At 38.1% G+C, this 13,298-nt stretch overlaps 1 protein-coding gene across 1 annotated transcript; it reads right to left on the minus strand.

The window, feature by feature from the left end:
* Positions 1 to 497: 497 nt before the first annotated feature.
* LOC122664759 (26S proteasome non-ATPase regulatory subunit 12 homolog A-like) lies at positions 498 to 11,547 on the minus strand. Its single transcript, XM_043860734.1, has 12 exons — positions 11,366 to 11,547; positions 11,011 to 11,205; positions 8,742 to 8,849; positions 8,523 to 8,627; positions 8,290 to 8,346; positions 7,976 to 8,175; positions 6,103 to 6,202; positions 5,895 to 6,007; positions 5,636 to 5,789; positions 5,472 to 5,549; positions 876 to 1,094; positions 498 to 783 (listed from the first exon to the last, which is right to left on the minus strand). Exons 1-11 carry the CDS (start codon positions 11,366 to 11,368, stop codon positions 876 to 878), a joined length of 1,332 nt encoding a protein of 443 aa, XP_043716669.1. The 5' UTR covers positions 11,369 to 11,547; the 3' UTR covers positions 498 to 783.
* Positions 11,548 to 13,298: the final 1,751 nt, after the last annotated feature.

Genomic DNA, 13,298 nt, shown 5'->3' on the forward strand with positions numbered 1-13,298 from the left:
ATGAACATACAAGGCACCCCAAACCTCTCCTTTCTACACTCGCGGTTGTACACTGGAACAAGGATGTTAATCTTTAGCTGGACCAAAACCTGATATCTACCTACCAAGTTTTCGTTTGAGATTTTAAGAGAATACAATTATGGTTTTTTTTTTTTGGGTAGAAATACAATTATGGGTTATCTTTTTTTTTTTTTTGGTGTGGGGGGAGGGGGGGGGGTGGTTAAAATTATGGGTTATCTCATGTTACCCTGAATAAGCATTTGTTTAAAACAATTTAATTGGACCAACTAAACTGAAATAGAGGACCAAACCGACAAGAGACCAAATGAAGTCCCAAATAAGGCGTTTAATATCTGGTTTACATTGTAAATTTTAATATGTAATATGAAATTCATGGCCAAGCATATTCTTGCAATACAAAGTCATACATGGATATGGATGAACTGCTGAACGCAATCATCATATCTCAGTTAGCTCTGCAATTCAACAAACTTCTCCAAAAAAAAAATATTTTTGCTTGGCCATAAAGTTGGCAGAACGAAAGTACAGAAATTTCACTCCGTGGCTAGCATTTGCTCGGCCAAAAGTTCCGTAAACAAACTCCAATTTCTTTCCATGGTTAAAAACAATGATGTTCGTATATTGGTAGTGAGTTACCATGTATCAATGAAGTATACAGTGTTCTTAAATTCAACCCACTTTAGAGGGCACCAAGTTTTTGTTCCATTAGGCTGTCCAATAGACATCCAATCAGTGACAAAATATGAAGTGTTTTCAGAAAACCTGTAAAATAGAGGATAAAACATATGCATGACACCTCTTAACAATATTCAGTTTCTATTTTTAGAGGGGGCGGGGAGAGAGTTCTCACTCACCTAGACTTTCAGAGCAGTTTTGTGGACCATGGTTTCTTTGTGGATTTGATGGCAACTCTTCTCAACAAGATCAAGCAGCTTCTCCAAGTTCATCGACCATGAGTTGAGAACGTCATTGCTGTCCTTCGCTGTCTGGAAGCAAACTATTCCCATGGGCCTGTCTATCTTTGCCACTAGCGATTTTGTTACAACCATGTCTGAGAGGTGCTTCTCAGCTTCCTAAAAGAGATTTTGAAAATAAACGTAACTGTTATGGCTCATGAGCTCTACAACAATTGACAACATAATACAAAGTGGACAGAATCCATTACACAGTTTCTGTAGCTGCCAGAGATTTATTCTTGTATTATATTAATATTAGGAGCAAATGATAGTGAAAACAGCCCCCAGCATCACATTAGTCATTAGTTTCAAGAAGACCAGCAGAACATATTGGGGATACGGAGTGAGGCAAGCTGCTACCAACTTTCAATTATGGGACAACAGCATATGCGGTGATTCTCATGTCACAACAAATCTAACTACTAAAATGCCAGTGTAGTGTAATATTTACAAAAAATGCCCAAACATTCATTAGTTCCACATACATTTTCCACAATGGAATTCTTTGGCAACATCCAATAACTACTTTCTACAAGGATCTCAGTCAAGCTAGCATTCATCTACTTTACATCACAATAATCCAGAAGATAAGCATGGCCTTAAGTTTCTGTTTACGAGAAGAAAGTCACAGTCCAAATATCCAATCCTGAACAGAATATTTTTCAGTAATTGCACCTTATGAAAATGAGAGTTTAGTGCAAAATCTACCAATTTCCCAGAGGCCAGCTGAGCAGGCATATTACCTGGTAGTGGGTACAATTCAGATTGAAAAGGATCATTCCCCAGTGCTGGTCCCACCTATGTGCAATCCTGGTGGGGTGAGTTTGGAGTCAGTTGTAATCTTTGGCATTTTTGTGCAAAGTGCCCGCCCTCAAGATTCAAACCCGGGCATTTTCCCTAGAATTTGTACAATTCCTATTACTATCATGAAATGGCTAAGGAAAACTGAACCCTGATTGAAATAAAATGGCACAAAAACCATCATACTATTTTTTAATTCCGGCCTGGTTGTTCACGGTGAGCTTGATCTCTTAAGTCTACGAGACTCGAGGGAAAGGATCTCCAACAACCAGAAAATAGAGTACAAAAATAACGCTTACACCAGATACTCAGAATAGAAGGATCATAGGGAAAAAAATCTATGACTATTCAGGGCAGGGCAGGTGGGCTTGAAAAGCCAGTCAAGTAGTCTTACGAGGATTTCCTCAACTCAAGATTTCCTGCTGACAAAAAAACCCTCAATGGTCTGAGAACAGTTTAAGGGTGCACAGTAACAGTCCTAATGGCACTGGGAAACCAGGACAGAGAACTAGAACCTAATTTCTAGTTTGCCAACTCAGAAACTCAGACCAGTATTCAAGAGAACAGATATTAGAAACTCACGGACCAAATTTGATGTAATTCTAATCAGAGATATCATAAAGTTAAAACAAATTGAAGCATCTGAAAATAATAACCAAAACAGAGATGCCACAATATTTATAAAGGAGACTGAGCTGGTGAGCTCAAAGGAATAAATAGAAAATTATAAGAAGGGATTATAGTCGTCATGACGCCAAGGGAAAGTTGGTCAGTGGCCAGGCGCCTAGGCAGATGCCACCTAAAGCGTGCATATACCAAGGGGTTTTAGATGTAAATTATAATATTTATTCCCTTGAGATAAAGCTTTGAAAGGGGGGACTTGTCTGTAAAATAAATTTTTTGTTTCTTTTTCTTGTAAATTGGAGGGGGGCATTGTACTGAAAAAAAATGTCCATGACAGTCATAATTTAACAAATGGAATCCAGATCCATTTGCTCTTCTTCTTCCTTAGGTCGACAGTGGAAGAGGTGGCGGCAATAGCGCAAGTTTCACGTAGTACCTCCCTCCTCCAGCAGAGGCACAGCAGTGGTTGCAGCGGCAATGGCTATTGCATTTGCATTTTAGCGGCAGTGGCAGCTGCGATTGCTTCTTCGCCCCATTTTTCTTCTTACTTTTCCATTCTTTCTCTGGTTTTTTTTCCTCATTTCCCGACTTTTCTTTCCTTCAACCCAAACCCCCCCCCCCCCAAAAAAAAAAAAAATCTCACCCTTTTCCTCATTTTTCCCTTTCTTTCCCCCCTAGTTTCTGTCCGGGTGCCTTACACAATATGGAAACCCTGGTTGCCTAGGGGTTCAAGAACCACTTATTGCCAAGGCAATGCCTTGACAACAATGAAGGCATAGAGGATAGGAAATCCATAGTTGTCACGGCGTATAGGCAACCCAAAGCATTGCAGGGGGCCTGGACGCAAGGCGAAACCAACAAGGCGCCTGAGATACTACTAGAATCTAACCAGATAACACCTAAGAATCTCACCCAAGCAACATAGATTGAGAACTCGCGAGATCTCGGTTTTCCAAAGAGTCGAGACGAGACTTAATACGAGTTCTAAAAGTGCAATATCTCGGTCGAGATCTCGAGTCGACCCAGATCTCGACCCATCTTATCCTTTAAAAGTATCGTAACTCGAAAGAATCTCGATCGAGTTCTGTCCAGAACCTCTTTTCTTCCCCCGTGTAGGCTGTGAGCTCATTTTACCTCCGGATTTCAACGTACAACCTGCCAGAGAGTTGATTCAGCTACACAATTGAAGGATTTAGCTACAAAATTGAAGGATTCATCTCAAATTATGTGTAGAGTAGGGTATTTTAGTACGTCGTCGCCTACCAACCTAGGGTCCGAAGTGAAACTCCTATTTGGACTTTGTTTTTGCAAAATCTGATAGTGTCATTGTGTTTAAATGGCCTAAAATAGGCTGAGTACCAAGTTTCAAACCCAAACTAGGTCTAAAACCCACCGAAACTAGGTTTTGAGTTGAAAAAAAAATATGCACCAACTCGACCGAGATCTCGAGATATCTCGAGACAACTCAATTTTTCCCAGGGTCGAGTTGGGGTCGAGTTCCGAGTTTTAGTACCATGCCAAACAATACTGCGAATCTCTCAAAGAACATACAAAAACCTCGAAGCTTTACTCAGAAAAACAGGGAGAAGGGGCTTCTGGCCTTACAACCAACAGATAGAATATCAAAAGGACCAAATCAGATGCTAACATGGAATCCCTGATTCCTATTTACTATACTGGGGGAGAAAAAAACCAAACTGCCGCCAGCCTATACTAGCTATCATAATCTATCTAGGAAACTATAATACTAGAGTAAAAGGATAATAAAACAGTAACTGAAATCCCAATAACTCAAATATTCAAAATAATATTCATAAATCAAAATTACTCCTAAAAACCCCCTGACCTGATCTACTAGACTGCTAGACTAAAACCAGAGCTAAGACAGACCGCATGAACTAGCCCTTCCTCCTTTTCCTTGCAGCAGCATCAACTGTTTTCTAGGTTCTTTTTCAAGTTTGGGAGTCCGGAAAAAATAATAGATCTATATTGTTCTTTCATATTCACATGCTGCAGGAAAGTAAAACAAGTGGGATCTCTTCTTATAAATAATGGAGCTTTCTAAAGGACAACAAAATTATGCATTCTCCCTTAATTTACATAAGTTCTGCCAATTGAACCAGCCAATCTATTGACAGTTAATGACTTAATAATATGAGAATGCAATCATGGTATTCCAGCACTCTTAGATACACTAATTCCAATACAAATAAAAACTAATTTCTCTGCAAAATAAATGGAAAATGTCCTTTACACATTCTTGATAAGAGAAGCTTCTCTTAACAGCCCTAATATCTGCTGCATGGCAGATTGGTAGGGAAATGTTGTCAACGTCACCATCTACCTGGTATGTTTCCGCCCGGGCACACTTTCCCACATGCAGAAATAAAGCTTCGAAAAATGGTTAACAACTCACCTTCTCTGAGAGAGTTTTAACAGTAGAAAGACAAGGTTTAAGGCTCAAAAATGGTGGGTTATGTGGTAGATATGGGATACTAAATTTGATACATGGCTAATTCACGGGATGCACTACTCATCCAACTTTTGGTTTACAGAGCACAATCCTCCCAAGGTTGTGCTCCTATATATTTTGAAACGAGTATAAATAATCATATGTAAAAGAAAAAACTAGACTATCAAATGCTTGGGACATAAAAAGCACCTGTGATAAAAAAAAACCAGTTTTACAAAGTACTTTAGGTAATCTGAATACTCATTTTGAGAGAAATATTAGATTATGAAATGCTTGGGATCAATTAAGTATGAAAAGGAAATTAAAATATTCAGATTACTAAGTTAGCATTTCAGCCCCAATGTTGAGACCAACAATTTTCATCAGCTAAACTAAGGGCATTCACTAATAAACCACTAATAGTTCTAAAGTCTACCATTCTCATGTGCAAATAAATAAACTCCCCAGAATACTCATTTCTCTTTGTAAAAAGTATAGCAATCAAGTATGGCATCATGATAGTAGACTAATAGTAGACTAAATAGAATAAGGAAACACATATGCTGAACATAACAAAAGGAAAACCTCAGAACATAAAATATTAAGAAGCATCAGACCTGGACACTGAGGCACAACAGCTCCGCAACTCTTTTCAGGGTAATCCTTGAGTAATATTTTGACACAACTAATATGTTCTGCAAGCAGATATTGCCAAAAGAATTGAAAATCAGTAAACATGTGAAGGGATAAGTCAATGACTTCAAACAAATAGGACCATTACATGCTCAATAATTCTGTGTCTTAGATCTTCTGTGGCCTTTTCACCCAAAGAACCCCCAAGCATATTCTTCTCATTCTCACATTCATCCTTATATGCCTTCCAAAGAGCTGTCCACTGGATCACCTCCATTGTGACCAGCTGTTTCAAGAGCAACCTGAGATGGAAAGAGAGACCATACGCAAGCATAAGAAGAAATGAATACACAAAAGAGAAAAAGAAAGATGCCACAGCAACAGCAAAAAGATTAGAAAAGACATACCTAAATTTTGGAATTTCAGAAAGATTCTTATCTTCTAAGGTAGAGTTAAGAAGACTTGACTGCATTGGATCATGTGGTGACAACACTAAATACCAGCAAATTTTCCGTAGCACCTAAGAGAAGTAACGTTGTCAGAAAATTAACAAATTTGGGAAGTCATCCAAAAGACAAATCTTGGCAGAAATATAAACTCAACAATTGCCACTACCGGTATCCATTGCACTGGATTTTCTCTCACAGAAGGGATCTCATATATTGCCTTGTAGCTACGGCAGATTTCAAGGTATTCATTAGTATGAGAATGGTACCTACACATAAGAAATGAAGCCAATTACATCATTGTTATTTCATGCAAAGCCAAATACAGTACAACCTAAAATCTCCAGTCAGTTCAATGTCCAGTTCAGCATAACTTGATTCCATTCAAACTCCAGTCTAATTTTGGAAGCAGGCAGAGGAAAGTAGATGATGGGCGCCACATGTTGGGGGGACCAATGCTACTTTGAACTGCTTGTGATACAATGTCAATTTCAGGTTACATATTCTATATCATATTCCTCTAAGATTTTCATATTGAGATGTGCACAGGGGAGAAGGGTTAAATTGAGTCAGACAAGCCCAAATACAGGCCAGTTAAACCACAACAACGATGCATTCACATGAGAAGTGCCTTATCCATCAATTTGTCTTATTCAGATGTAGGATGTTCTGCAAAACCTACCCTTTGTTTCTTTTTTCACTATTTCTTTTTATTCTCTATTATCAATCTCTGCTGTAAGTTAGATACTTTTTAATCAAGTTAATCTACCTTACTATTTCCATTGGGGCCTCTAAATTTGCTCACATCCCACTCCACCCCCACCCCCGCCCCCCATCCAAAAAAGAAAAGAAAAGGGAGCGCTTAATTTCTCTGTAACCCAGATTCTGGCATTACCATATCAACATGATAGTTGAGAGATACAGCCATACGATATGTTTTGGTAACGCAATCAAAGGTCAAACATGGCTACGAAGACAAAGAAGAAGATTAAACCTCCATTTTAAGAATAAATTTCTAGCCAAGTTCATATAAGTACCCATTTCAGGAGACTTGTCCCCCAACCCCATGGTTACTTGTCAGTTTTCTTGCACCACCTGCAACCTACCAGAATCTAAAACCAAAAGTGACAGGTACTAATATATTCAAATCTGACATAGATCCGGCTAAAAATGGTTCCACAATGCATAGTACAAAAACTCATTTCGTCTCGGTCTAGATTTCGAGTATCTCGGTCGAAACGAAATGCAACATCGAATTGAAAAAATGCAATATTTCAAAATTTTCGGAAATTTCGGTCATCTCATTTTGGAAATTTCGGTCATCTCGTTTCAGAAATTTCGAAAATCTCGGTCATTTGGCATTTTACACCCACAGAAAAAATACCATATTTCGACGAAATTTTGGTCAAACCGAAACACCGAAACGAAACGAGATTTTAAACCTTGCCACAATGTCAGGGTTCCATTCATTACCAATGTTACCATCCCTTTATCAAAATGGCTGTGTCCTAACCTAGTAACAGGTACAACTGTATTCATCAATTAAGGTATGAGTACAATGACAGACATAACAGTCTGTACGAAAAGAGGTTAACTCATTCAAATAACCTTATTCAAGGATGATCCAGAGTATTAAAATTCTGAAACGAGCTTGATATACAGAAGCAATATAACTAAAACAGTTTACTTCCAAACATGAAAGAAGCATGGCTCTTTTGAAAAGAAAGTTCAATTGTTCAAAAGTATTTCACTGAAACTGGAAGTCTATCATCTTCTAGATCTCCTATAACAATAAGGTTCTAGGAGTTACCAATATCAAATACAAGTTCAACAAGGATATACAATAAAAATCAGGCATCTGAAAAAACATCTTTTAAACAGAAACCCCAAAATCCACTGGACATTTAGAACAGAAATGAAATTACAGCCAGAATCCTCATAATACCCAAGTAAATTAAATGAGGGATAGCCTTATCCTCAGAGTATTCACCCAAGACACACACACACACACACACACACACAGAGAGAAGATTAAGGGATACCGTATCATTAATTCATAATATATCCGCTTCAACTCTAATACGGAAGGTATATCAGCAGGAGCCTCTTCAACAACATTATCACCTTCCTTGGGCTTTTTCTTTTCTTTAGATGTATCTGCTGCATCAAAAACACGAGGACTAATCTTCCTCGAAAGGATCTGTGCACGCACATAATCCTGGTGGTCTAAACATAAACGAACCTGAAAAGTTTGAATCCCAAGTTAGCTGGAAAAATAATTGGAATCAAATTTATGTCCTAAAGACCATCCTACTCTTAACCAAGTCCTCTACTGATTTCAGGATAATTTTCCTACTTGTTCGAGGATAAATGCTATTTTTTCCGTTTTTGCCATTGCTCCAAATGTTTCCACCTGAAATACAATATCATTAATACAGGGCATTAGCAAATGTACGAACTGCACATTTAATACATGTGTTCTGCTTTCATACAATTAAGAAAGTTTCAAAGTAACTTAACCAGCATAGATCAGTGAGATCACTATTAAAAAATCTTTTACAAGCTCATATAGTCTCATACAATACTTACCGCAACTTCTTGCATCAAATCAGCAGCCTCAGCAATAAGACCCTGTTCTTCCTTAATCTTTGCAAGTTTCTTGATCAATCTTGCTCTCTCTATCTCAACATATATCTACAGAATAAATAATAACTTCAAATAAAATCTTTATAATAAAGATGACTTTAGGAAGGAAAAGTTATAAGCTACATCACAATATTTTAATTTTTAACATATATAAATTATCACCTTCCCAGCAGAAACACTGTTAAGTGTTTTGATCAACTCTATACGTGTTTCAATATCTGGTGTCTCATCAATATACTGCATCGCTTGCTGGACCATTGCAGTTACTGCCTGAAAAACAAATAAAGAAACACTGAATGGCAGGAAACCAATTCCACCAACAATGTCACACGAAAGAGTCCAACAGAAATATCACTAATGACACAGACTTGAGAAATATGAAATAGAATTACAGGAAAAACAACAACAACAACTCAGCCTTATATCAACTAAATGGGGTCAGCTACATGGATCCTTTTTCCCCCAATCAGCTCTATTCAGAGTCATAATTGTTACTAGCCATCACTTCTCCTTGAATCATTTTAGGCCAACCGCAAGCTCTTTTAGCTCCTTCGATCTTACTCAAATCCCCTCTCTGTACCGGCACACTCAAAAGCTTCCGTTGCACACGTCCATGCCACCTTAAACGAATTTCTTGCAACTTATCATGTATTGGGAGGGGGGTGGGGCTAACTCCTAAATTAGTTCTAATTTGTTCGTTCCTTATTTTTATTTTCTAGTTTTACCACTCATCCATCTCAACATCCTCATTTCAGCTACACTAAGTTTGTTTATATGTTGTTTCTTCACTGCCCAGTTTTCAGCTCCATACATCATTGCTGGCCAATAACTGTCCTATAAAATTTCCATTTGAGTTTTATCCCACAACACTCCGGACACACCCTTCCACTTCATCCACCCTACTCTAATTAATTGTGCAACGTCATCCTCTATTTCTCCTGCCTTATTTATGATTGACCCTAAATACCTAAAATTTTCAGTTTGCAGTATCTCTCTATCATCAATTTTCACCATCCCGCTTTCAATCCTATTGTTACTAAAGTCACACACCATATACTCTGTTTTTGTTCTACTTATCTTAAAACCTTTTGATTCCAAGGTTGATCTCCATAATTCCAATTTTGCATTTACCTTTGCTCTTGTTTCATCCACCAAACAATATCATCAGCAAAAAACATACTTTGATCTTGAATGTCTCTAGTCAGTTCATCTATGATTAGCGCAAACAAATACAGGCTTAAGGCTGATCCTTGATGTAATCCAATTGTAATTGGGAATTCACTGCCCCATTCCCCATTCTTACACAAGTCACTACTCCATTAAACATATCTTTAACTATGTCCACATATTTACTCTAATGGCATCTATCAAATAATGTAACATGCACGATAATTATGTAATCCTCAAAATAAAAGTCAACAATTAACTAAGTGCCTAGAAAATTCAGCAAATGAAATGAATGAGATGATGAATAGGAATAACTGATGTGCGCCATAAATAGCAAGTTCAAAGATAAGATGAACGATTCAGAAAAAAAAGAACATTTCTTTAAAGGGTATAACAAAACACCATAAGTTGCATAACCAGTTGAATACATTCCTTACTGACACATGCTATTTTTTTATTGGTCACGCCAGCCTCTTATTTATAGTGTCGAATGTAAACATTCCATCAATAACACTTAACAAAATAATTTTCATTAATTAAAGTCATTGAAACAGAACTTACATTGTCATAACTTTTCCAAACAATGATACCAGGTCAGAACTAAGACCACCCTTCCCCTTTTTGCCGTTTTTTGAACTCCACTGAAAATCTGGAGTTTGTCACAATTCCAACAAATTAAGCGCCTAACCTAATGTGCCTTAATCAATTCATAGGTTTCTTGGCTTATTGGGTAGGTTTGGCATAAACTATTACCAAATCCACAACACACTCCAACATCCAATTCAGGGAGTGACAACCTGGATTGGAATTTAAAGCCATAAATGATGGAAATTGCCACGCAAAAAGAGGCCAGTGTGATTGGTGAAGGGGATGCTGGTTTAGTCCCATGTGTAGCATCAGGATCCGATTTAGTTAAGGACATCACAGGGTACATTTTGCAACCATCCTACAACCTTCAACATTTCAGTGAGGTTCATAACAGAAGAAGTTTGTCCTCAAACTTTAAGCATTCAGTAGTCATGGAGACATGCCCCACGTCACAGATTTTCCACGATATAACATTAAGACCACGAAACACCAATTTCTCAACTCTGAGGCAGCAAATCACGCAATTGCACCAAACAATATATCCAATTTTGTGGCTTCCAAACTGCAAACTGCAAACTAAACCGCCTCTCTCAAACTATCCTCTACTAGCAGTTTTTACTGTTCGATATAAGCTACAGAACTTTCCCATGCTATTAATTTGTCTTATTCTGTATACCTGCTTGAGTTGACCTCTTCGCTTCGATAAAAGAATGATCTGGTCATTGAGAGTCTTCCATGCTCTTGCTTCAAAGCAAAGTTGCAGGATGTCGATGGCGGCTTTCCTTGTCCCGGCGACATCTCCGGCAAGTCTCATCTGCTTCTCCACATTCAACAAAGACTCTATGGCAGCATCTAGATTACCTCCTCCTTCCTGCAAATGGAAAAGGAAGTTGAAAAAACGAAACTAAGAAAATTCAAGCATAGTAACCAAACACTCAATGAGAACCAGAATGAGAAGAAGCTTGAGACCTAAAAATGAACAATTAAAAAGAGAGTGTAAGAGACTGAATCGAAAGGATTGACATATTTACCATTGCAGAATCGAATCTGGTCTGAAGCTCCAAAACCAGCAAGTGAGGAAAGAAAAACAACGCGAGAGATCGAAGAATGGAAATTGCGCGATGCCTACACTATCGATGGAAAACCTAATCCCGGTGGATTCGAAACTTCAAAAAGCGGAAAACCGAACGCAGAGCCGGGGGAGATTGAACCATCGAAGTAAAAGAGACAAACAGTAAAATAAGTAAACCAATGCCGACTGCCGAGGGCCCAGGCGGCCAGGCCGGTGATCGATCCGAGCCGAGAGAAAGACGAAAGGATTTTCAGACTGCACTTCCGAAACAAGCAAACTACGCAGAACGGGTGGGACGGCGATATTTAAATGAACAGAGTCCAGATCAACTTCACATACGTGAAGACTTCACGTACATTTGCGTCCATAATTGCTTCTAACTTGTCATTCAGAGCATGATTCTAAATATCCGTATCGGGCGATTTATACCGGTTTTGCACCTTGCCAATACCATATTGGTGATCTGGTACGAACAATTGGTAAATCGATCAAAAAACCTATTTTTAAAGGAGGATTAGGGGCAAATTTATACGATACGGCCAATCTTTGGAGGTGCCAAAGGAGATTATTAGAAGATAATACCATATCAGTTTTCGAGTTGACCGATACCCATTCCGATATCATGCACTAAAACCATGATTTATAGTGTTTAGAGAGGCATTTGTGAGAGAAAAAAAAAATATCATCACTAAACCATACATGAAGAATAATTATTACCTTTCACGTACAAGGAGCAGAAGTGGACTCTAACCAAAAGTAAATTCTCTACCGAGCATGGTTTGTATCACCAAAGTAGAAAAGTTGGTTTTTTAAAAGAAAAACGAGGGTAAATTCATCCGATTCAACCCGATTCAGAGCGATTTGGATTGGTATTGGCCAAGATCGATCCTGATCCCAATAATGGTTATTAAAACCGTGCTCCAGAGTCCAGACCAGTTTTCTTTTACCTTTTTTTTTTATCTTTTGGTAAAACAGTTTTCTGTTACCCACGCTAAAGAGAGTGAGATTGGATCAGCTCCCTATACGATAACTCGATAAGGCTTCACGTACAATTTTATGAAGACAATGTCCTTTTGCTTTCATAGATAGATATCCCTTCATGGTTTATCCCTTCATGGTTTCATTAAGAGTGATAGAGTGATATTTATGGAAGAAAAAGGACGTTTTTAATGTAAAAAAATGACATATGTTGTCACAAAACCGTACATGAAGAGACGCTACTCTCTATATACGGGGGAGTTGATAGACTCTCTTTGAGGGACTGGCTCAGGTTCACATATGAAAATGTTCTCGTACGCCTGCAAGCCATCCAGGTAGAATCTCCTCCTTTGAATTCCATCTCGATGGCGTGCAGGTGTTCTCGATCACATGAGTCTTTTCCCTCCAATCAGTTATATTCAAATCCATGATTATGGGAGAAAGCGATAAGGAAAATAGTTTTCTAGAGACTCCAGCAAAAAGGCCATCTATATTGGCAGCCAAGCTAATGGGAGTCTATTGCTTCCATTAGAGGGTTGTTTTAGCCAATATGATATAGCCAACCCCTCACTTGTTTCACTTGTACAATAGGAGATAGAGGATTGTTTTGACCTTAGATTTCCTTCACCGTCGATGTAGGAAAACTTTCTCCTAGAATTTTACCTTAATATAATTTCAGCCTTCACACTAGTGGAGAGTCGATGCGCCTATTCCTATAATTTAATAAAAAGAAGACGATGTGGTATGATCATTTTTTGAGTTTCTCAGCAAAATTCAATTATGCGAGCCATCGATTATTTACGCGTAATAGACCATTTTTTTTTTTGGGTGAATGTACACCATTTTATTAGTTGATCGAAATGTTTTTCTTTTTCACAAGAGTGTTTTTGAAATTGAAAGACAACTGTCATTAT

This window comes from Telopea speciosissima, chromosome 1, assembly GCF_018873765.1.
Source record: "Telopea speciosissima isolate NSW1024214 ecotype Mountain lineage chromosome 1, Tspe_v1, whole genome shotgun sequence".
NCBI lineage: Eukaryota > Viridiplantae > Streptophyta > Magnoliopsida > Proteales > Proteaceae > Telopea > Telopea speciosissima.